Genomic DNA, 22,024 nt, shown 5'->3' with positions numbered 1-22,024 from the left:
AATACTTTATTGATCCCTGGGGGAAATTATTTTTTGTTACAGTGCTCCATTTTAAACCAACATAAATCAGAATCAGAATACTTTATTGATCCCTGGGGGAAATTATTTTTTGTTACAGTGCTCCATTTTAAACCAACATTAAGACAAGACAGACAATACGCTAACTAAGAATAGTACAATATATACATATATATATACATACATACATACATACATACATAAGTCACTTATAAATAAATATTTGGAAAAGAAACGTGTAGCTGTAGCAGCAAACAGTGTGTTAACTGGATGCGTTGTACAGGGAGATGGCCACAGGCAGGAATGATTTCCTGTGTCGTTCAGTGGTGCTTTTCGGTAATCTCAGTCTCTCACTGAACGAGCTCCTGTGACTGACCAACATGTCATGGAGTGGGTGGGAGGTGTTATCCAACATTGTCTTTATCTTGGACAGCATCCGCCTCTCCGACACCACCTTGAGGGAGTCCAGCTCCATCCCCACAACATTGCTGGCCTTACGGATCAGTTTATTAAGTCTGTTGGCATCTGCGACCCTCAGCCTGCTCCCCCAGCATGCAACAGCATAGAGGATCGCACTGGCCACAACAGACTCATAGAAAATCCTCAGCATTTTCTGGCAGATGTTGAAGGACCTCAGTCGCCTCAAAAAATAGAGACGACTCTGGCCCTTCCTGTAAAGTGCTGTGGTGTTTTTAGCCCAGTCCAGTTTATTGTCAATGTGTACTCCAAGGTATTTATAGTCCTCCACAATGTCAACACTGACCCCCTGGATTGAAACAGAGGTCAAGTGTTTCCTGGTCTTCCTGAAGTCCACGATCAGTTCCTTGGTCTTTGCCACGTTGAGCTGCAGATGATTCTGCTCACACCACGTGACAAAGGAGTCGACCACAGCCCGGTACTCTGTCTCATCATCCCTGCTGATGCATCCAACCACCGCAGAGTAAATATAGTCCATGGGGCCTGGCCCCAGGAAGAAGTTTATATTCAGTATATGAGTTTATATTCATATACTGAAGTTTATATTCAGTATATGAATATAAACTTCTTCCTCCCAGACTCTCGCCCTCAGACACCCTTCCCATGCCTGGGTCCAGAACGGGGCCTCAGTAACCCTATCCTGGGTGACAGAGTGAACTGTTCCCTTGATTGTATACTCATATAGGGGTCTTTTGAATCACTCTTTGTCTGGTCCCTCACCTAGGACCAAGTTCCCATCGGAGACCCTACCAGGGGGCAAAAGTCCCCCAACAACAAGCCCCTGATGTCATGGTTCTCAAGATCTGGAGAGGTCGTGGTGTGTGTTTTTTGTCTTCGCCTCTCCCAACAGGGCAGAACTGGACCTTGATTCCCCGCCTATGAACCCGCCCTGAACACACACCTGTGGCTCATTTACACTAATGCTGGCAGACTACTTAAGATGGCAAGAGAGGCTGCTTCCTCGCTGGATCGTCACACTACCTACCGTCAGTGTAGCCTAGCCTTTTGAGGCTAGAGCCTTTTGAAATAGAGCATCCTCCTAACATTATTTTCCTCTGTGTACAGGCCTTCTAGATTCTCTGCCCATCTTCCCTGCCGTCTGGATTCCTGTGATTGTGTGCGAGTGAGCATGAGCATTTTGGAGTGGATTGAGTTGAAGAGGAGCGTGTGTGCACCTGCCTTGGACCTTCCCTCCCCTTTTGACCCCCCTCCACTTCCTGGAGCCCCGTGTTATCTGTCTCACTGTATATATGTATAAATCCTCACTTGGTGCCACATTGTAAATAAACCCTCACCTTCTCTCTAAACTTCAGAGTCCTGCGAGTGAGCCCTCTGCCTAATAATCTGTGACAGAACGATCCAGCCACTATGGACTCAGCGGATTCTGACCCTGTTCAACGGGCTCTCCTCACTCAGGAAGCCCTGCTGGAGCAGCACAAGAAGATGCTCCACCACATTAATAAAGAGCTCTCCGCCCTCATATAGGGTCTCGCTCAGCGCACACCCCTGGTAAGCCGACTCTCTCCGAGCGTAAATCAATCTCCGTGTGTAAGTCCCTCTCCATCTCCGAGTCCCCAGGCTGCTGCTACACCCCCCAACCCTCCCGCTGCCTGGCTAGAAGCCCCGGGGAGGACGATGCCAAGCCCTGAGCTGTTTACAGGTGAGCTAGAGTAATGTTCCGGTTTTCTTGCCCAAGTCTCCTTGTTTTTTCGGCAGCAGAACAAAACATATGCCAGGGACGATGCCCGGATTGCTTTCTTTGTTCCGCTGCTATGAGACCGCGTGCTTCAGTGGGCTCAGGAATTATTGAAAACACTGCCGAATATCTGCTATCCCGAGTTCCTGTCTGAATTCAAAGGCATGTTTGAAAAGGACGGCGGGCCCTCTGCTGCTGCACAGCGTCTACTAAATCTAAAACAAGGTAAACGCACTATAGCTGACTTCTCAATTGACTTCCGCATTCTCGCTGTAGAGACCAGGTGGAGTGAAGAGGCAGTAAAGAAGGTTCTGCTCAACAATATTTAGGAGGATTTGAAGGATGAGCTCATAACGAGAGAATTGCCATCATCTCTCAGCTTTTTAAGTAAGTAAGTAAGTAAAATTTTATTTATATAGCACATTTCTAGATAGAGATCACAAAGTGCTTTACAAGATATAACAGATTAAAAAGACAAAATACAAACAAAGTTAGCAAAAGGCAGTTTTAAAAAGATGTGTTTTTAGCTGTTTTTTAAAAGTAATCAATGAATCAGCGGATCGTAAGTCCTGAGGAAGGGAATTCCACAGTCTGGCGGCCACAGTAGCAAAAGCTCTATCACCCCTAGTTTTCAGTCTCGTATACTGAATGACAAGTAGGCCCTGACTACTCGACCTCAGAGACCTACTAGGGGCATAGGGCTGTAAAAGTTCAATAATATATGGTGGTGCTTGTTGTTGAAGAGCCTTAAAAGTTAAAACCAAAATCTTAAACTGGACTCTAAATTCAACAGGAAGCCAATGTAACTGCATAAGCAACGGTGTTATATGTGAAAATTTAGAAGCTTTCGTCAAAAGTCTTGCTGCAGCATTCTGAACGATCTGCAGACGCTCCAAAGAACCTTTATTTAAACAAGTAAACAGGGAATTGCAATAGTCCAGTCGTGAAGAGATAAAAGCATGAATAACAATCTCCAGTTCGGTATAGGATATAATAGAGCTCAATTTAGAAATATTTCTTAAATGATAAAAGCAAGACCGAACAAGAGATTTAACATGACTATCTAACGTAAGAGCAGGATCAAGGATAATCCCTAAGTTCCTGACAGATGGTTTTACAAACGTTGAAAGAGGACCAAGAGCATTTATTATACTGGGTATATGTCTATCTGGGGCACATAAGAGGACTTCGGTTTTACTTTCATTTAGTTGGAGGAAGTTTTCAGCCATCCAGCCTTTAATGGTTTCCAAGCACACATTTAAAAGCCGCAGCTTAGAAGCCTCTTCCGGTTTAAAAGATATATAGAGTTGGATATCGTCTGCATAACAATGGTAACAAATATCCTCAAAAGGGCTCAAAATGTGCTGAAGAGGGAGTAAATAAACTAAAAACAGTAATGGCCCTAGCACAGAGCCTTGTGGCACACCAAAAGACAGGGACGCAGAAGATGATCTATACTTAGAAACTGCCACAGAAGAATATCGTTCAGAGAGATACGAGGAGAACCATTTCAATGCAGTCCCAGAGACACCGACCCAGTGTTTCAGCCTGTTAAGTAAAATATAATGGTCAACAGTATCAAAGGCCGACGTAAGATCCAACATTAAGAGAACAGAACATTTACCTGCATCGCTTTGTAACAAAATGTCATTAGAAACTCTAAGAAGGGCTGTTTCAGTGGAATGAACTTTACGAAAGCCAGATTGAAATAATGACCCTGTGCATTCACGTTGACGAGCGTCTGCGAGTGCACCGCGGGACGTGACACTCAGTTTCCCAGCATGCTCCGCTCAGTGTTGGGATTGTTGCTGGAAGTGCTGCTTCACCACAACAGCCGGCCTCGATGGATGTGAGTCCCAGCGAGGCGGAGCCGATGCAAATCGGACACGCCCGGCTTACGCCAGCGGAGAGGCAGTGCCATTTCATGGCCGGTGAGTGTTTATACTGTGGCCGTCACGGACATTTCATCGCCGTTTGCGCCACATAGGCAAAAGGGCATGCACGCCAGTAAAAAAAGGGGGGGGGGGGTACTGGTGGGCGAAATAAACATTGCACATTCCCCTCCTCATCTTTTGTTGCAAGCTAGGCTCACTGTTCACACCACCACTCACTCACTCAAGGCTTTGAGAGACTCAGGTGCAGAACAGAGTTTTATTGATGCATCACTTGCTAAAAAAACTGGGCTTAACTATTGAACCTCTGCCTCATGCTCTTCGAGCCTCATCTCTGAATGGACAGCGTTTGCCTGATGTCACCCACGTTACTGAACCTGTCACTCTGTGTTTGTCTGGAAATCACTCTGAATTAATCAGTTTGTTTGTTTTCAAAGCCCCGCTGACGCCGCTTATCTTGTCTATAGTTCTTGGCTATCCTTGGCTGTTGCAACATAATCCACTAATTGATTGGCAGGCTGGCTGTGTGTCTAGATGGGGGGAAGGATGCCACATGACGTGCTTAAAATCCGCCATTCCATCCGTCGGCTCCCCTGCGTCACCCCCACAGATTCCTCCGGATCTAACAGCAGTTCCTTCAGTGTACCATGAACTAGCGGAGGTGTTTAGTAAGAATCGCACTCGTTCTCTTCCCCCACACCGGCCTTATGATTGTGCCATTGATTTGTTACCAGGAGCCCCACTGCCTACCAGCCAACTCTATAGCCTATCGCAGCCAGAAAGAGAAGCCATGGAGGAGTACATTACCGACTCACTGGCTGTGGGAATCATTCGGCCATCTACTCCCTTGGCAGCAGGATTTTTCTTTATTGACAAGATAAGTCCCTCTGGCCATGCATTGACTATCAGGGCTTGAATGCAATCACTGTCAAGAATAAATACCCGCTGCCCCTGCTGACCTCAGTGTTTGAGCTACTCCACGGGATGAAGATATTCAGTAAACTTGACCACCGGAGTGCTAATCATTTGGTTCGCATTAGGGAGGGGGACGAGTGGAAGACGGCATTCAACACCCACCTGGGACATTTTGAATATCTCGTCATGCCTATGGATTAACAAATGCCCCAGCAGTCTTCCAAGCTCTCGTGAATGACATCCTCAGAGACTTCATCAACCACTTTGTTTTCGTCTACCTAGACAATATACTCATCTTCTCCAGGTCAGTGGCAGAACATAAAAGACATGTCAAACTGGTATTACAAAGATTGTTGGAAAACCGCCTTTTTGTCAAAGCAGAGAAGTGTGAGTTTCATGTAAACACCGTTTCCTTCCTTGGTTTCATAACTGAGCAGGGGAACTTGAGACCGGTTCCTGGAAAGGTCAAAGCGGATTTGGAGTGGACCACACCCCCAAACCACAAGCAGCTTCAATGTTTTTTGGGGTTTGCAAATTTCTATCGTCGCTTCATTTGTGACTTCAGCAAAATTGTCTCAACTCTTACTTACCTCACTTCCCCTAAGGTTCTGTTCCAGTGGGGGCAGGTAGCCACTGAGGCATTCGATCATCTGAAACAACGTTTTGCCTCCGCCCCCATCCTCTCCCTGCTGGATATCAACCAACCCTTCATCATGGAGGTGGATGCCTCAGATACAGGCGTGGGATCCGTCCTCTCTCAGAAGACTGAAGGTAAACTCCATCCATGTGCTTACTTCTCTTGTTGTCTTTCACCAGCAGAGTGAAACTACGATGTTGGCGACAGGGAGCTACTCGCCATCAAACTGGCACTGGAGGAGTGGCGGCACTGGCTGGAGGGGACGGCACAGCCTTTCATTGTGTGGACCGACCACAAGAACCTCGCCTACCTTCAGGCAGCAAAACACCTCAACGCATGTCAGGCCAGGTGGGTGCTTTTCTTCACCCGTTTCAAATTCTCCATTACTTACAGGTCCGGGTCCCGAAATGTCAAAGCAGATGCTTTATCACGTCAGTTTCCATCCTCTGAGGGGGATCGGGAGGAGGCGTCGATCTTGCCTCCTGGCTGTGTCATAGGAGGCCTCCCTTGGGAGATTGAGTCGATGGTGCGGCAGGCCCAGCGTACCGAACCTGATCCGGGGACAGGACCCCCCAGGGCGGCTCTACGTCCATTCGTCGGTACGAGCCCAGGTGCTCCAACAAGACACAGCAAGATTTTCATGTCACCCTGGAATCCAACGCACTGTCTCCTTTCTGGAAAGCTCTTTCTGGTGGCCGTCTTTAGCCCAGAATGCCCGAGAATATGTGAAAGCCTGTACCACCTGCACCCAAGATAAGTCACAAAACACTCCCCCGGTGGGCTTACTTCTGTGGCCCACCTAAAAAGGATAAAGCCTGGATGTACAATGTTGTACTTCTTAAAGAAAATGAATGTATATGATGAAGAGAAAATGATGTTGAGAAAGTCACATGAAATCACAAGATACAAGAAATGTATCTTATTAAAAATGATATGCAATATCTTTAATTCATAACTTTCAAATTTCATACCTAAAGCTAATTTAAACAAATGTAAGGTTAAGAGAAACAAGAGATTTTCTTTTTCAATTTAATTTGAGATGCTAGCTTTGTGAGGACCCAAATGAACTTCCATCAGTGGCACTCACAGTGTCCTTACTGACACCAGAAAATGCAGAGTCATCCTGTTCATGGGTCATTCTTTTGAGCATATTGGTGAAATATGATATGTGACAAGTACACAACAGGAACTCATTTTATTTTTTAATTCAGATAACTCAAATGTAAAAGAGCAAGAAAACATTTTATAATGCTTTAATTATTTCAGAAATAGAATATTCCCATTTGAAATATTTTTTTAAAAGATTGCTGTACATCTGCAAAAATACAAAAACAAAAGAAAATCATCCCTCTAAGCCAAGTTCATCTGGTTTCACCATGCTATATATAACCATGCATATTAAGCTTAACTAAAAGAGTCAAAGGAATGATTTGAAAGACTGGACACGGTTATTTGCTGTTTTTTCCAGTCAGATAAAGTGATCATCTGTTACTGCTTACATTTTTGATTGCCATTTGCTTCTGTTTTGCACAGAGTTAAACAAGCATGAAATGTCTGACTGCATCCTTTTTTGCTGTTTCTATGGTACGTGTCAGAAGGACAGTATAAAATCAGGAGTCAGCGTACGAACCAGCAGCATCTCAGAAGAGAGACTAAGCTACAGAAGGCTTAACCACAGCCATGGATACTGTCAAACATCAGAAAAAGAATACTTCAGGTAAACATTAAATGCTACTAGCTGCACACACTAACATTATTTTACTTAAATTATAACAATGTCCTTTCTGATTATGTTTTTTTCCAACAGCACTCAAAAAATCTAAGTCTGTGAAGAACATCAATCATTACACAAATGTACGCGGTCTGCCTTCTATCGAGAAGATTGTGAGCTCAGTGGAGGACACCCCCAGGCCCATCAGCACCCAGATCGTTGGTACAATCCCAGAATGGATCAAAGGAAACTTCCTGAGAAATGGGCCCGGAAAGTTTGAGATCGGAAACCACAAGTGAGTGCTGCGTCTTTGTGTGTTTATCCATTCGCTTCAGACATCATGAAGCTCACTCCCCTCTGCATTGCATCTATTTCTCTCCAGATTTAACCACTGGTTTGATGGCATGGCTCTCATGCACCAGTTCAAAATATCAAATGGGCAAGTGACTTACAAAAGCCGCTTCCTATCCAGCGACAGCTACCAGACCAACAAGGAGCACAATCGCATTGCTATATCTGAGTTTGGGACTGTAACCATGCCGGACCCCTGTAAAAATGTCTTCCAGCGCTTCCTGTCAAGATTTGAATCACACAGTGAGTATCTTGAAGACAAAGCAGCCTGTTGATGCACTTGCTATAGAATAAGTAATTCAAAGCTTTCTTTCCCTCTAGAGCCCACAGACAATGCCAATGTGAGTTTTGTGACCTACAAAGGTGACTATTATGTCAGTACAGAAACCAACATCATGCACAAGGTGGACCCTGACACACTGGAGACTGAAAAGGTACCATGAGTGTAATGATATACGTGCAGCTGAAGTTTTAGTGGCACATGTATCAAACGGTAAAAGTAGGTATAGAAGCAATAAAAACTGCAAACCTTTTGTGCCATTGCATTTGTTTCTATTAGGTGGACTGGAGCAAATTCATTGCTGTGAATGGAGCCACAGCACACCCTCATACTGAGCCTGATGGTACGACATACAACATGGGAAATTCCTACACCTCGAAAGGTATTTAAGAAACATCAGATCCATTTCCACACTACAGGTTACGGATCAAAGATCTAACAGTATCTGGCATGACAGGATCATACTACAACATTATCCAAGTGCCACCAACCAAGAAAACAGAAGATGAAACCCTGGAGGGAGCCACAGTGCTGTGCTCGATTCCTTCAGTGGACAAGACCAAACCTTCATACTATCACAGCTTTGGTGAGCAAAAAGTCTCATGCAGTGAAGCATGCACATCTTGAATTTGGGAATAAAAAAGCACAGGTATCACAATGGAGTGGTACTCTGAGTTGATGCATGGAATGAAAATGATTTAAATCATTGGTTTTCTTATAGTCCTATAGTCTTACTGGAGCTGAGTCCCGCTGCAAAGAATCATAAATAGAAACTTCTTCTCATTTTGTTATAGCAATGTCTGAGAACTACGTGGTGTTCATTGAACAGCCCATCAAGCTGGACCTGCTGAAGATTGTGACAGGCAAGCTAAGAGGAAAAAGTATCAGTGATAGCATATTCTGGGACCCCAAACTCAACACAATCTTCCATCTGATCCACAAACACTCTGGGAAGGTAGGACTCTAACATGCAAAAATGAACTAAGTGATTAAGTAAGGTAAACTTAATTCACAATAAAAAGTATTCTTCCAAGTCTCATAAGTATTGTTCCTGTGACTTGATTGAATTTTGAGTTAAGTTTTGGTCATCTATTTTTAATGAATGCATTTTATTTTTCTTCTAAGAGAGATACTGAATTTAGGTGAATATTTGAATGCAAAGATAGGGTTAGGGTACAAATGTGAAGATATGAAAGCAGTGTTTTGTTGCAAATGCAAGATAAAAGCAACAATAAAAGTGCAATAAAAACATTTTTGTCAAATCAGCAAATAATCATGACAAATAATAGTAATCTGAATACGGATTATGTTAGCATAACTGAAAAATAAAGAGGAAGGGGCTAAAAGCAAGTTTCCGTCTGACACCTGATGCTCTGTATCAATAGGTAGAGTGATGATTTATGTTACAAAGATTTCAGAAGAAACAAATAAATGTTCAGTTTAGTTAATAATTTTTTTTTTTGCATTTGCATTTGCATTTGCAGAAATGTGAAATAATATTTAAGTCACATTAATAAAATATTAAGTACAATTATTTGACTTGAGCTAGAACGCAGAACTGAACTAGTGCCACAGTGCATTTCCATTGTTGTTTTTGTGTTTCAGGTAAGCTCCATCAAGTATCTTGCAAAGCCACTATCAACCTTCCATCAGATCAATGCATTTGAGGAGGATGGATTCTTGATCATAGATTTGTGTGCATCAGATGATGGCCAGGCAATCACAAACTACAACATCCAGAACATGCGCAAGTCTGGAGAAGCTCTTGATGAGGTAAGTCAGTTAAGTAAAGCTCATTACTGACTTTCCTGTGCAGTTTATGGAAAATCCTTCGGCTGCTTTTGGTTTATCTGAAGAAAAGATGGTTTGTTGAAGTTAACAAGATCTTCCTCGTCAGGTGTACAACACCTTGAGTAGAGCCTTCCCCCGGCGATTTGTGCTGCCTCTCAATGTTGACCGCGACACACCCTACAACCAGAACTTGATTACCCGGCCAAACAGCATAGCTACTTCTGTAAGAATTGCCAAGAACAAGGTATTAATGTACAGCCATCAGCACTTTACAGAATGCATACCGTATTTTCACGACCATAAGACGCACTGTACTAAAAGGCGCAGTCTCAGTTATGTGTGCCATTACTGTATTTAACACACACATAAGGCGCACTGGATTATAGGGCGCATACAAGTACCGTATGCGTATTTAAAAATAAAGCGGGAGCAAACCTGAGTTCGGTACCTTACTCACATTTCTATTACCGGTAATCGTCATCATCAACAACACACAAGCATACAAGTGTGCGTATTTAAAAATAAAGCAGGAGCAAAACAAAGTTTGGTACTCACATTTTTATCATCAATCAAACCCATCGAAGTCCTCATCCTCTGTGTCTGAATTGAACAGCTGCGCTAAATCTCCATCAAACATGCCAAGTTCACTTTCTTCACTGTCAGAGTCACTTTCCGTGCCATGCGGCTCCTCGGAAATGATGCCAGCTTTTGCGAAAGCTCGAACAACAGTGCCAGCAGACATGTTAGCCCAAGCATCTACAATCCATTGGCAAATTGTGGCGTAACTCGCCCGGCGCTGCCTTCCACTCTTGGTGAAACTGGTCTCCATCGGTCATCCATCGCTCCCAGGCCGCTCGCAGCCTTACTTTGAACGGGCGGTTCACACCGATGTCCAGCGGTTGGAGTTCCTTTGTCAGGCCTCCTGAATGACAGCAAGCTCACAGTTCATTTGTTTCACTAGTTTTTTCACATCGGCTGTGAGATGGACACGCATAGAGTCACAGATTAAGAGCGATGGTGATGCGTGGAAAAAACCACCTGGTCTCCTTACATACACCTCCCTCAGCCACTCTTTCATCATTTCCTCATCCATCCAGCCCTTTTCATTTGCCTTAATGATGATTTCTGCTGGAAACTTCTCTTTAGGCAAAGTCTTTCGCTTAAAAATCACCATAGGCGGCAGTTTCTGTCCATTAGCATGGCAGCCAAGCACAACAGTAAAAGACGACTTTTCATACCCCGTTGTGCGTATCGCTACCATGCTGGTCCCCTTCTTCTCCACAGTGTGACTCACCGGGATGTCAAAAGTGAGCGGGACCTCGTCCATGTTAGTGATGTGGCTGGGCTGGATGTTTTTGTCGCCGATGTGTTTGCTGCAGTAGGAGCGGAAGATGGCCAGCTTTTCCTTATAATCCGCTGGAAGTTGCTGCGCTACCGTAGTCCTGGTCCGGATGGAAAAATGGCACCGTTTCACAAAACGAAAGCACCAAGACGGACCTCCTTGGAAATGTTCAATGTTCATCTCTTCAGCTAGTGAAACTGCTTTTAGCCGAATGGTGACCGTCGAAACGCTTCTCCCGCTCGTTCTTTGCTCGATGATCCACCGCTCGAGTCTTTCCTCCAACTCGGGCCACCTCGCCTTATGTCCGCGGAAACTCAGCTGCGTTTTCTTGACCTGCCGGAGCTTGTTTTCTAGCTTCCTCCATTTGCGAACCATCGATTCGTTAATCTTAAATTCTCTCGCCGCTGCTCGATTTCCATGTTCCTCCGCATAGCTGATGGCCTTCAGTTTAAACTGTGCTTCATAAGCGTGTCTCTTTGCCATTTTCAGGGTTGTTAAAACAACGATGTTCCACATAATGCACATACCCGGTCTTTTAGACAGGTATGTGCGATTGTCCGGTATATACGATCAACGCCCACACTTCACCCTTTAGCGTTCTCATGGTGTTCTCTACTACGTCCTCCTTACAACACACAGGGCGCACTGCGCTATAGGGCGCGCCGTACTTTTTGAAGAAAATCTAAGACTTTTAAGTGCGCCTTATGGTCGTGAAAATACGGTATGTTGAATTTCTCCGTTTCATTTTACTTTTTCACACAGACATTAAGATTTTATCAATCTTATGGTAGTTAAAATTTACATGCTTTAACAAACCTATTTCTTCTTTCTTTGGAACTTATTTACATTCTGACTTCTATATAAACGCTTAATTTGACTTTGCTACATGTTGACATTTTAATAGCACTTTCACTACCTGAATCTCAGTGATTACCTGTGTTGCTTTTTTTGTTTTTTTAAACCTGTGCAGGTGTTCTGTACTCATGAGGACCTGCATGGGGAGGATCTCCATGAATACGGAGGTCTGGAGTTTCCTCAGATCAACTATCACAAATTCAACACCCATCCCTACCGCTACTTCTATGGCTGTGGCTTTAGACACCTTGTAGGGGACACGCTGATTAAGATGGATCTCCACGGAAAACGCATGAAGGCACGTTGTTTTATTGGCGCAAAGAAAAGAGAGCTCGCATTTCCAATCTGTGGAACAAATTAACCCCCACAACTGAAATCAACAGTTTCCAGATAGAACCAATTATATCTGTTTCTATTTTAGTTCATTCACAGAGAGCGCAACTCACCCCAAAGGGGAAAGGGTTATATTAAAGTGTTTTATGCTGATGTCAGCCTTGGTAATATAGAAATCTAGTGTAGTATATTACTGTATGTATATGTAGTAACTTTTTGTGTCATTGTGAAATTATATAATGTTGTATTGAAAAACAACAGGCCTTAGTTATATACCAGGCCTCAGGGGACCCCTGGTATATAACTAGTATAAGACTGAAGACAATCCATAAAAATTGTGGGTAATATGGAGTTAACAAACAGTAAACAAAGTTAGAGAGGACTGTCCCACAGGTATTGAGATAGCATTGTTACTGTGATTTTTCTTTTATCATCATGAATGTGATATTGTGTGTAAATGTTCCCTCACAGGTGTGGGAACATCCTGGTCAGTATCCATCTGAGCCGGTCTTTGTTCCCTCTCCTAATGCTACAGAGGAGGATGATGGTGTCATCATGTCTGTGGTCATCACTCCAGACGAGGTTAGTCAGGCTCAGCCATTTTGGACAGGGTACTCTTTATAGATACAGTTTCCTCATACAAATGTAAAACATGGCTGAGCACGAGCTTGGACATCGTGCCGTTGTGTTTTCTACACTGTCTTGTACACCAAGTATTTCTTTACCCATGTCTCTGTTCTCTCCAGGACAAGAGTACATTCCTTCTGGTGTTAGATGCCAAGACATTCGAGGAGCTGGGCAGGGCGGTGGTACCTGTCAACATCCCCTATGGCTTCCACGGGACATTCAATGCCACGGCTTAGACGTCTGATGGATGTACATGTGACTTCACAGGGACACACCTACACTGTGTACATGTTGACTTAAAAGCAAAGACCCTCATTTAAAGAATTCCTTTATTTTCATGTCATAGTGATATGTTAAAGCATGCATGCCTTTTTTCAGACTTAATAAAACCTTAAGTGTCGATATAATCTGTGTTGAAATAAAATCCTTTGTTTCTATTGTTTTTCCACAGCTATCTGTAAATGAAGGTCGTGAGGTTTTTTTTTTAATATCTGCTATTTCATGCATTGCTATAAAAAAGTAAAACTGATTTTATGATACTGTTAAGGTAAGCTGGTTCCACAGAAGAGGGGCCTGAAAACTGAAGGCTCTGCCTCCCATTCTACTTTTAAATACCGTAATTGTCGGGCTATAAGCCGCTACTTTTTGCACAAGCTTTGAACCCTGCGGCTTTTAGTCAGGTGCGGCTTTTCTATGGATTGTCCATGATTTTTGTCATATCGTAAGACGATTTGTTTTGTTTGTTCCGCTGTTGTACGGCACAACGTTGCCTGGCGGAAGGATCGGGGTTCAAGAGTGGTATGTTAGTCACATGTCCGTCCGCCAGGCAACGTAGTGCCGTACGAAGTAGCGCGAAAAACAAACTTCAAAGTAGCGCTACGCGTTGTAGAATAAGGAGGGGATGTTTTTCTCATTATCATTTAATATTTTAATATGGCATTATTAGTTCATTAGAAGTATATAACCAGCTTTGCATTAAGCATAAATTGGAGTTTTTGACCTTACATTATTCTTTGCATTACAGTGATGGTGATAACTTTAGTTTGATCTTTTCTTACAGGTACCAGAATAATAACATGATTTTTCATTGCAGATGTAACCATGATCATTCCATACACATTGCAGTTTGTTGCTCATTCTAGAGTTGTGCTCAAGTTAATTAACGGTTAAAAGCTACAGCCAGCGCGAGTCTGGCTGATCTATGGAGGGCAAAGGCTTTGAGCTTGGAAGGCCGCACGCACTTACACAGCACTTATAAGATGTTATTCTTGGTGATTTTGTGCTTAGTCATGTTTTAATATGTTTTAAGTAGAAGTAGCTGATCCAGCAATATTCATTTAATATTATATACTTGATTTAGAGCAATACACACTGATGGTCTTAACAAATGAAAGAGTCCTTGTAGCTGCCATGTTGTGTCTTAGCAGGGTACAGACGGTTCCAGGAGACGGGGGCAGTCAGCGTCTGCCCTCGGGAAGGAGACAATGTTATTCTTTGTGTTAAATAAAATTGTCAACATTGATTGTATTACACCTGTCACTACGCATGAGGGGGCGTTCTAATACCCTGATTTCATAAAACTATGGTGATGTGTTTTTTGAGATGAGATCTGAGACTGTCTGCATACAGTGTCCATCTCCCACGTGTGTGTGATCATTAAATCATCGTTTGACTCAACCCGACCGGACCAGTGTTGTTATTGTGGGTTTTTCCTCTGGTGTCCATCTCCAATATTCTGAACCTTAACAGCGTTCAGCGGGAGTCGTGGATGATGAGCAGCGATAAACTTGCAAAAAGCTAGTTATGCCCAACTCCACCGGTGGATTCTGACAGCGTGGAAAAGTGTGAAAACATCCACGATCACCAACGGATTTTGAAGGGCTGGACTGCTGCATGATGGAGAGGACACTGCCACGGCCCTTCTTAGGGTGTTCGACTCTGACACTGACAACGAGGATTTCTTTGGTTTTGAAAGTGACAACGAAGGAGAGAAGCTGAGAGTGGATGACGAAGCCATCCTGGGCCTGTTCGTTCCGACACTGGAGAAGAGGACTTTGGTGGTTTTAGTGTGCAGGAAGAAGAGAAAGATGGTGGTGAATGACTGACTTTTCTTCTTGTTAAAGCTGTGTCACTGCACCTGAGCCTAAAAGGTAGTCCGAATCTATTTTTCTGGTGTGCTATAGGTTACTGTTATGTACTACATGTGCAAATATGTACCCATAACTTGTTTTTCAAAAATATTAATAAAAGGGGTGTGTCTCCAAACAGCCATCTCTTTCCTGACAATTCCCTTTGTGCAGAGGGGATTGCAGTGGCGTGCCCGCGGGCTCTGCCGGCAGCCAGCTGTGCCAGAGAGGACCGAGCTTCAGGCCCAGAGGCCTAAGGGCATCCCACCCCCCGGAAGGAGCCCAGCCGGGCCACAGGCGCCCGGCCCCGCCAATCGGCCACCAGGAGTGAGCCGGTACATACATACATGCATTTATTTAGTCACGCTTGGATTATTGTAATTCGCTGTTTATGTGTCTAAGCAAAGGTTCTCTGGATCGTCTGCAGGTTGTGCAAAACGAGCAGCTAGGCTTTTGACAAAATCCTCCAAGTACTCACATGTGACACCGTTATTATCTCAGTTACACTGGCTTCCTGTTAAATTTAGAGTCGATTTTAAGATCCTGGTCTTGACCTACAGAGCTGTGCACGGACTGGCACCAGCCAGTCTGCTATATAAATTTACTTATTATTGTGAAATATTATTTCATGGTCATTATTTTTCACAATAACAGAGATTTTTCCTGAGGCATTTTATTTATTTCCAGCCGTTTATATTCCAAAATGTCCTTTTTTCAAAGTCAGTCTTTATTTCAAAATCCCGTTTTTCCCGATGGTCTATTTATTTCATAATGCGACTTTTCAGCAGAATGACTTTGTCTGTCAATCAAGAGAGACAGGGCGGAGCCAGTTGTGTGATTGGTTGCTCCTTTACTCAGACATAAGTAATAGCACATGAATTGTCGATTTAGGTTTAATGGTGCAATGCGTCTCCTATGCAGCTGGCGGCAGTATGCAGCTCAAAATAAACTTAAGGCACCGACAAATGCAAAACACTGGGCGCGAATAACGTTACAGGTGTATCAATTCTTGTGAAGGGCATGGCTGCAGGAAACAAGTCCGTTTCTGAGTTACTCAGAGAACTTGCTAACCGCTTAGATTGAACGTCTTCACCTCAGTCTGAGTATTGCAGCAGTGTACTGGAGATGAAGTGGTCCCTGGTCCAAGTTCTCATCACAACCGCACAGTGTTAACGTTAGCAAATGCTAACGCTATCACAGCTAGCTCCACTCCACGAAACGCTGTTTAGGGTAAGTAACGATGTTATTACTGCTTGGTTAGTCTGTCTGCCAAAAATGAGCTTTTTAATCAGTTTAGTTACAGATTTTTTTCAATACTGTTTTTCATCATAGCAAAGAATTCTATAAAATTATGGAGCGCCAGGACTGCCATAATGAATTAATTAAATACACCATTAAATAATTAATTAAATGTGTCAATAATTAATTAAAATTGGAATTAATTAATTAAATAAATAGTTATGACACATGTAATTAATTAATTATTGACACATTTAATTAATTATTGACACATTTAATTAATTATTTAATGATATATTAAATCATTAAATGGCAGCACGGTGGCACGGTGGTTAGCACTGTTGCCGCACAGCAAGAAGGTCCAGAGTTCAATTCCACCATCAGGCCGGGGTCTTTCTGTGTGGAGTTTGCATGTTCTCCCCGTGTCTGCGTGGGTTCCCTCCGGGTACTCCGACTTCCTCCCACCGTCCAAAGACATGCAGCTTGTGGGGATAGGTTAATTGGATAATCCAAATTGTCACTAGGTGTGAATGTGCGAGTGAACGTGAGTGCGAATGATTGTCTGTCCCTGTGTGTTGGCCCTGCGACAGACTGGCGACCTGTCCAGGGTGGACCCTGCCTCTCGCCCTATGACAGCTGGGATAGGCTCCAGCGCCCCCCGCGACCCTGAAAAGGATAAGCGAATGGATGGATGGATGGATGGATATATTTATTTATTTCATTTTGGCAGTCCTGGCGCCTGGCTCTCATCTTGAAATAATTTTATCTGTCAGCCTCACCCATCAAACTCAGGGGGCGGGGTTAACGCTGCCCATGCAGCTTCTCTAACATTTGATTGGTTGCTGTGCAAAGTAAGTCAAAACAGGTCGATCCTAGATAATCGATTGCTTGTGTAGACTTGGGGCAGCCAGGTATCCCAGAATGCAGATCAAATCACAGGCAGCAATGGTGGTGGTGTAGTTTTAAAATACCCCGTTTTTCTGTCACCAGCTACACTTTTAACAGTGTTTTAGCCGCGAATGTCGCGCCGTATGTCTGGTCAGGTTGTCAACATAGAACATGCTTGCAAAAGTGCTCAGATGTTTTCAGAGATTTCACTAGCTCTGCTAACAGTTAGCATGCAGAGTGCACCGAGGGGGTTACGTTAACCGGTTTGTTTACATATTCCACTCTCCGTGTTCCACATGTTGCATTCGCAGATTCTCATTTTCACCGAACGATCGTCTCTTTCCGCCTGGTCTTGTGTCTCTGTGCTTCTGTAACATAAAGAACGAGCTGACATTTTTCTCACGAAACCAGCGATCAGCTCAACAGACCCTCAGTTTACCTGCATGCATCCTCCTCCTCATCTGTCAGCTGTTTAACACCTGCTGCTAATTCAAGAAACACGCCCACGTTACCTGGTGATAGTCACAGTTTAACTGGGCAGCTGGTGCTCAATATAAAGCAATGTCAGCGCATTTTTCTGCACAAGATAAGTAAATATAGTGTTTTCCCCGAGCGCAGAGCTGCTGGAGCTTGTTTCCTTACAGAGCACTTTATAGGCGAACAGCTTCATCGGCGGCTGATGTCCAATCACCAGCACACAGCTTTGAAACCTCAGCTGAGTTTTAGCTCTCAGTGGTTAAACGCTGGACTTCATTCACTCAGGTTCTGTCTGTCGGGTCACGTTTACTTCGCTGTTTTATTTACAACTGAGCAAATCGGTTTGGCTGAGGTTAAAGTTACGTTTCATAACTGCATACAGTGGCATCGTTAGGCCTATTTTAGGGGTGCTGAAGCCACCCTAAAATATTCTTAAGCCCCCCTAAATAATTTGGTTTTTTTTTTTGGTTTTTTTTAACTTATTCGATTTTTTTTTTACAGAACTTGCAGACAAATTCAATATAAAGATGCAGGAATATGAGTTTAAAGAAATAATATAAACCTGTCGCTATTCACACAAATATGATCATAACTCGGTTGGTCCCTTTCGCTTTACATTGTTAAGGTAGCGTCAGTGCTTCGTTATCCAATCCCTTCCAGTTGTTCACAGGGGACATCCACATGACTGAAAATCCAGTCCTCGTTTTCACTGCTACTTTACACTCCGCTCGTATACACCTGCGGACACACTAGCGTGCATGTGGCAAACGGCAAGAAATCATGGATATACGCAAGTTTTTCAAGAAAGTAAGTCTTCATCACTGGCTGGTAGTAACAATTAGTTAGCTCCAGCTAACAGCAGAGAGTCCCATGTAAATAATGAACCAGGTGCTCCCCATTTTGTAAATAAAAACCTGGCTAGCGCACTAAGTTAAATTGTTAGCATAATGTTAATTTCTGTCACTCGTTTTAGCTCTGAAAAATCCAGCTGAGCTCATTCAGGTATAGTTATCATCAGTGGAAATAATAATAATCACTCCATCCCCATTAACCTGTAGGAGTCAGGGCAGAGGAGCACAGAGAGGCAGAGGGGAGAGACGTCTGCTGGAGAGGTGAGTCAAAGGATGGAGTCATTTGTGATGGAGACAGTCTGATTAGAATTTTATGGGACTCAATATGGATATGAAATATGAAACATTTCAGTCACGGTACAACATATAAGACCTGTTTAACTTGAGCTTTTATTTAGGAGAGTCAAGGTTAGAAAGTGGAGAGAGCAAAGAGAGAGATATGTATATAAGTCAAATTAGCCTGACTCACATATTTTTGAGGGTTCTATTTTAATATTACTTCAATTCAAGTAATTTAGTAATATTTTTCAGGGCTTTAAATTGCAACCATTTTAGTCACATGCGTGCTCAAAATATAATGTTTGTAACTTCAAAATATTTGGGAGCAACAAATTACTGTGGAGCGGGAGCAGAAGTCATGATATTAGCAATTTACATTACAATTCAGTATGTTTTAATGTATCTTGAAGGGTGAGGCAGAAGGAGTGGCTGAGGGAGAAAAAGGTCAACAGGCAAGTTCAAGTCAGAGAGAGCAAGGAGAGACAGAGGAGCTGCAGCAAATGGATCGAGAGGCAGAGGAAGATCAAGTTATTACAGAGAGAGGAGAGCAAACAGGCCAAGAGAGGGAAAATGATGAAGCAGCTGCAGCAACTCATTCTACTACAGGGTTTGATTTAGGTGACAAAGACACAGGGCCCAGACAGGTGAAGCTGAAGAGCTATCCACATGATACTTTTGGTACACAGAAGCGAGCATTTAACCACAGCTGGTTTGAAAAGCACAACTGGTTAGAATATTCAGTCAACCAGAATGCAGCTTTCTGCTTCCCATGTAGAGTGTTTGGCAAAAACATCAAACATGATAGTTTGGTCAGTAACGGTTGCAAGAACTGGAAGAAAGCTTTAGTCATCTTTGGCAAGCATGAGATGGCACAAACACATAAGGACAGTGTTGTTACATGGAAAAGCTACCAGGGAACTAGCAAACAGGGAAACGTTGCACAGATGATAGCAACTGCAAATGTGAGTGAGATAGTCGAAAGAAGAGAGTATCTCAGACGAATTGTTGCAGTCACCTCTATGTTAGGGAGACAGGGACTCCCTTTTCGTGGTCATGATGAAGGTGAAGACAGCCCAAACAGAGGGAATTTTCTTGCGTGCATGGAGCTTTTGAAGGAGTTTGATGCTTTTCTTCAAAAACATAATCCCCCATCAAATGCACAGTATATCTCACCAACATCCCAGAATGACATGATTGACTGTTGTGCCCAGGAAGTTACTAGTGTCATTGTATCTGAAATGACAAAGTCTAAAGTCTATTCCATCATGGTGGATGAGGCAAGGGATAAAAAGGCAGAGCAGTTAGCTGTTTGTGTCAGGTACGTGTCAGAGGGGGCAGTGAAGGAGCGTTTCCTTGCACTTGCAGAGATAAAATCATTTGATGCCCAGTCCATTGCAAATGAGATTCAGCAGCAGATCCAAAACTATGGTCTTGCAGAGCTTAAGTGTGTAGCACAAACATATGATGGTGCAGCCGTTATGAGTGGCTCCACTGGAGGTGTACAAGCACATTTTAGAAGGCTCCATCCTGAGGCTATCTATGTGCATTGTTATGCTCATCAACTCAACCTGGTTTTGTGCAATACTTGCAAGGCTGTCCCAGAGGCTGTGGAGCTTTTCAGCTTGTTGGAGTGTGTGTATTCTTTCTTCAGCACCTCCCTAGTCAATCATCATAAGTTCATGGAGACTCAGGCAAAGCTTGGATTGACAAAAACTGAGCTTGTGCAACTTTCAAACACTCGCTGGGCATGTCAGTTGCGATCAATCAGTGCAGTTCTTGAGACATTGCCTGCCATTTTGGAGTGCCTATCTGCAATTGGATCCCCCATAGCTGTTGGTCTCAGAGCAAAGCTCTACAAGTTCTCAGCAGTCTATGCACTACTGATGTTTCAGTCGATTCTGTCTGTAACCGAAGGACTCCACAAATTCCTGCAGAAAGAGACTTTAGACCTGGCAGAAGCTTTTATCTGCAAACAAGCTGTGTGTGACACACTTAAGGGCAAACACTCAGATGCATTTGCTACAGAGCTGTATGAGAAAACCAAGGCCCTGTGTAACACTCACAGTATCCCTGAACCAGGTGCCAAGACAAGGCACAAACAGAGGAAAATGGAGGATTTTGTCCTGGAGGCAACTGTGGGTTCACGCACTGAATTGAACAACTCAGACACATTGAAAAGAGAGTTACTTTTCCCTTGTGTGGATCGGATGGTTGGCGAGCTTGATCAAAGATTTTGCAGTGTAGATGCAGGGCTGCTAAAAGGCGTCCAGGCATGCAGTCCTAAATCTGAGAACTTCTTGAGTGAACCACACTTGAATGAACTTGCAAAGCACTACAGACTTGACCTGAAAAAAGAGGAGGTTCTGGTGGCCAGAAACTTTCTTACCCGGAAAACAGAGGCTGGATGTCCACCCAAAAATATGTTGTCTGTGTACAACCTCCTTGATTCAGACATGTTTCCCTCTCTGAAGGCAACCATCCAAGTTGCCCTAACAGTGCCTGTCAGCAGCTGCTCGTGCGAACGGTCCTTTAGTGCACTGCGTCGGCTGCACTCCTGGCTGCGTCAAACAATGGGTCAGAAAAGACTTCACAGTCTTGCAGTCATGTCTATTGAAAAAGACACGCTTCAGCATCTGAGTCACAACAGAGTGATTGACCGATTTGCCACTCTTAAAAACAGACGTCATTCTTTGATGCTTCCACCCACCAAGTAACTGGTGATTGCAGCCAGAAAAATGTACTTTTTTATTTTCAGTTTTTTTCTTGTTATTGATGCAGCAAACACATTTCCTCTGTTTTTTTGTTGTACTGTATTATAAAGCAGACTGAAATAAAACAATAGATCTATTGGTGGCCTAGGATGTTTAATCTGTCCAAAAAAGTAGGAAAACAATTTCTCAGTCTTTGTTTTCTGTTTGTGAAATTTTGTGCTCATTCACTACGTTCGTTCATGTCGTGTGCATCTCTTGGGGGCTAAGCCCCCCCTGTCCTTAAAACCTAGTGACACCCCTGACTGCATAGTTTCACAGACGTTTAATGGTTCACTGGCACATGTGTTAGACTGAACTATCATCTAAATATCATCTGTTTTTTAATAGTTATTCAACTGTATTCTAAGCACCAGCTGTCTGTTAGAATGTGATTTTTTTCTCTCTCTGTTGGCGGAGGTATAAAAATGCGCAGGAAAATCTGACGTGCATGGCAAACTTCAGCGACGATATTTAGGGAGGAATAAACAC

At 43.4% G+C, this 22,024-nt stretch overlaps 2 protein-coding genes across 3 annotated transcripts; both read left to right on the top strand.

Moving 5' to 3' along the window:
* Positions 1 to 2,005: 2,005 nt before the first annotated feature.
* LOC146559062 (carotenoid-cleaving dioxygenase, mitochondrial-like) lies at positions 2,006 to 14,602 on the top strand. Of its 2 annotated transcripts, XM_085244695.1 has the most exons (15): positions 2,006 to 2,155; positions 2,468 to 2,578; positions 5,815 to 5,983; positions 7,231 to 7,352; positions 7,443 to 7,641; positions 7,729 to 7,940; positions 8,019 to 8,131; positions 8,257 to 8,359; positions 8,435 to 8,563; positions 8,772 to 8,932; positions 9,583 to 9,750; positions 9,875 to 10,012; positions 12,081 to 12,263; positions 12,770 to 12,880; positions 13,045 to 14,602. In XM_085244695.1, exons 4-15 carry the CDS (start codon positions 7,316 to 7,318, stop codon positions 13,159 to 13,161), a joined length of 1,671 nt encoding a protein of 556 aa, XP_085100821.1. In that variant the 5' UTR covers positions 2,006 to 2,155; positions 2,468 to 2,578; positions 5,815 to 5,983; positions 7,231 to 7,315; the 3' UTR covers positions 13,162 to 14,602. The 2 variants fall into 2 exon arrangements, with proteins under 2 accessions (XP_085100821.1, XP_085100822.1); XM_085244696.1 differs by lacking the exons at positions 2,006 to 2,155; positions 2,468 to 2,578; positions 5,815 to 5,983; positions 9,875 to 10,012 and having other exon boundaries at positions 6,412 to 7,352.
* Positions 14,603 to 18,433: 3,831 nt separating this feature from the next.
* On the top strand, positions 18,434 to 21,783 carry LOC146559061 (zinc finger MYM-type protein 1-like). Its single transcript, XM_085245052.1, has 3 exons — positions 18,434 to 18,462; positions 18,714 to 18,767; positions 19,196 to 21,783. The coding sequence occupies exons 1-3, from the start codon at positions 18,436 to 18,438 to the stop codon at positions 21,497 to 21,499; spliced, it is 2,385 nt and encodes a 794-aa protein (XP_085101178.1). The 5' UTR covers positions 18,434 to 18,435; the 3' UTR covers positions 21,500 to 21,783.
* Positions 21,784 to 22,024: the final 241 nt, after the last annotated feature.

This window comes from Mchenga conophoros, linkage group LG14 (genome assembly GCF_057382185.1).
Source record: "Mchenga conophoros isolate Kocher_MC1m ecotype Shallow Benthic linkage group LG14, M_conophoros_male_GT1.1, whole genome shotgun sequence".
NCBI classification, from domain to species: Eukaryota; Metazoa; Chordata; class Actinopteri; order Cichliformes; family Cichlidae; genus Mchenga; species Mchenga conophoros.
This window is presented reverse-complemented; position numbering and strand designations above follow the sequence as displayed.

What these genes read in the sequence shown, in the direction of transcription:
- LOC146559062 (XM_085244695.1), top strand. Translation starts at nt 7,316, where the DNA reads ATGGATACTGTCAAACATCAGAAAAAGAATACTTCAG. An exon ending in TCAGAAAAAGAATACTTCAG is followed by an intron (nt 7,353 to 7,442) that starts GTAAACATTAAA and finishes TTTTTCCAACAG; the next exon opens with CACTCAAAAAATCTAAGTCT. An exon ending in TAAGAATTGCCAAGAACAAG is followed by an intron (nt 10,013 to 12,080) that starts GTATTAATGTAC and finishes AAACCTGTGCAG; the next exon opens with GTGTTCTGTACTCATGAGGA.
- LOC146559061 (XM_085245052.1), top strand. Translation starts at nt 18,436, where the DNA reads ATGGATATACGCAAGTTTTTCAAGAAA. An exon ending in TACGCAAGTTTTTCAAGAAA is followed by an intron (nt 18,463 to 18,713) that starts GTAAGTCTTCAT and finishes ATTAACCTGTAG; the next exon opens with GAGTCAGGGCAGAGGAGCAC. An exon ending in GAGAGACGTCTGCTGGAGAG is followed by an intron (nt 18,768 to 19,195) that starts GTGAGTCAAAGG and finishes TGTATCTTGAAG; the next exon opens with GGTGAGGCAGAAGGAGTGGC.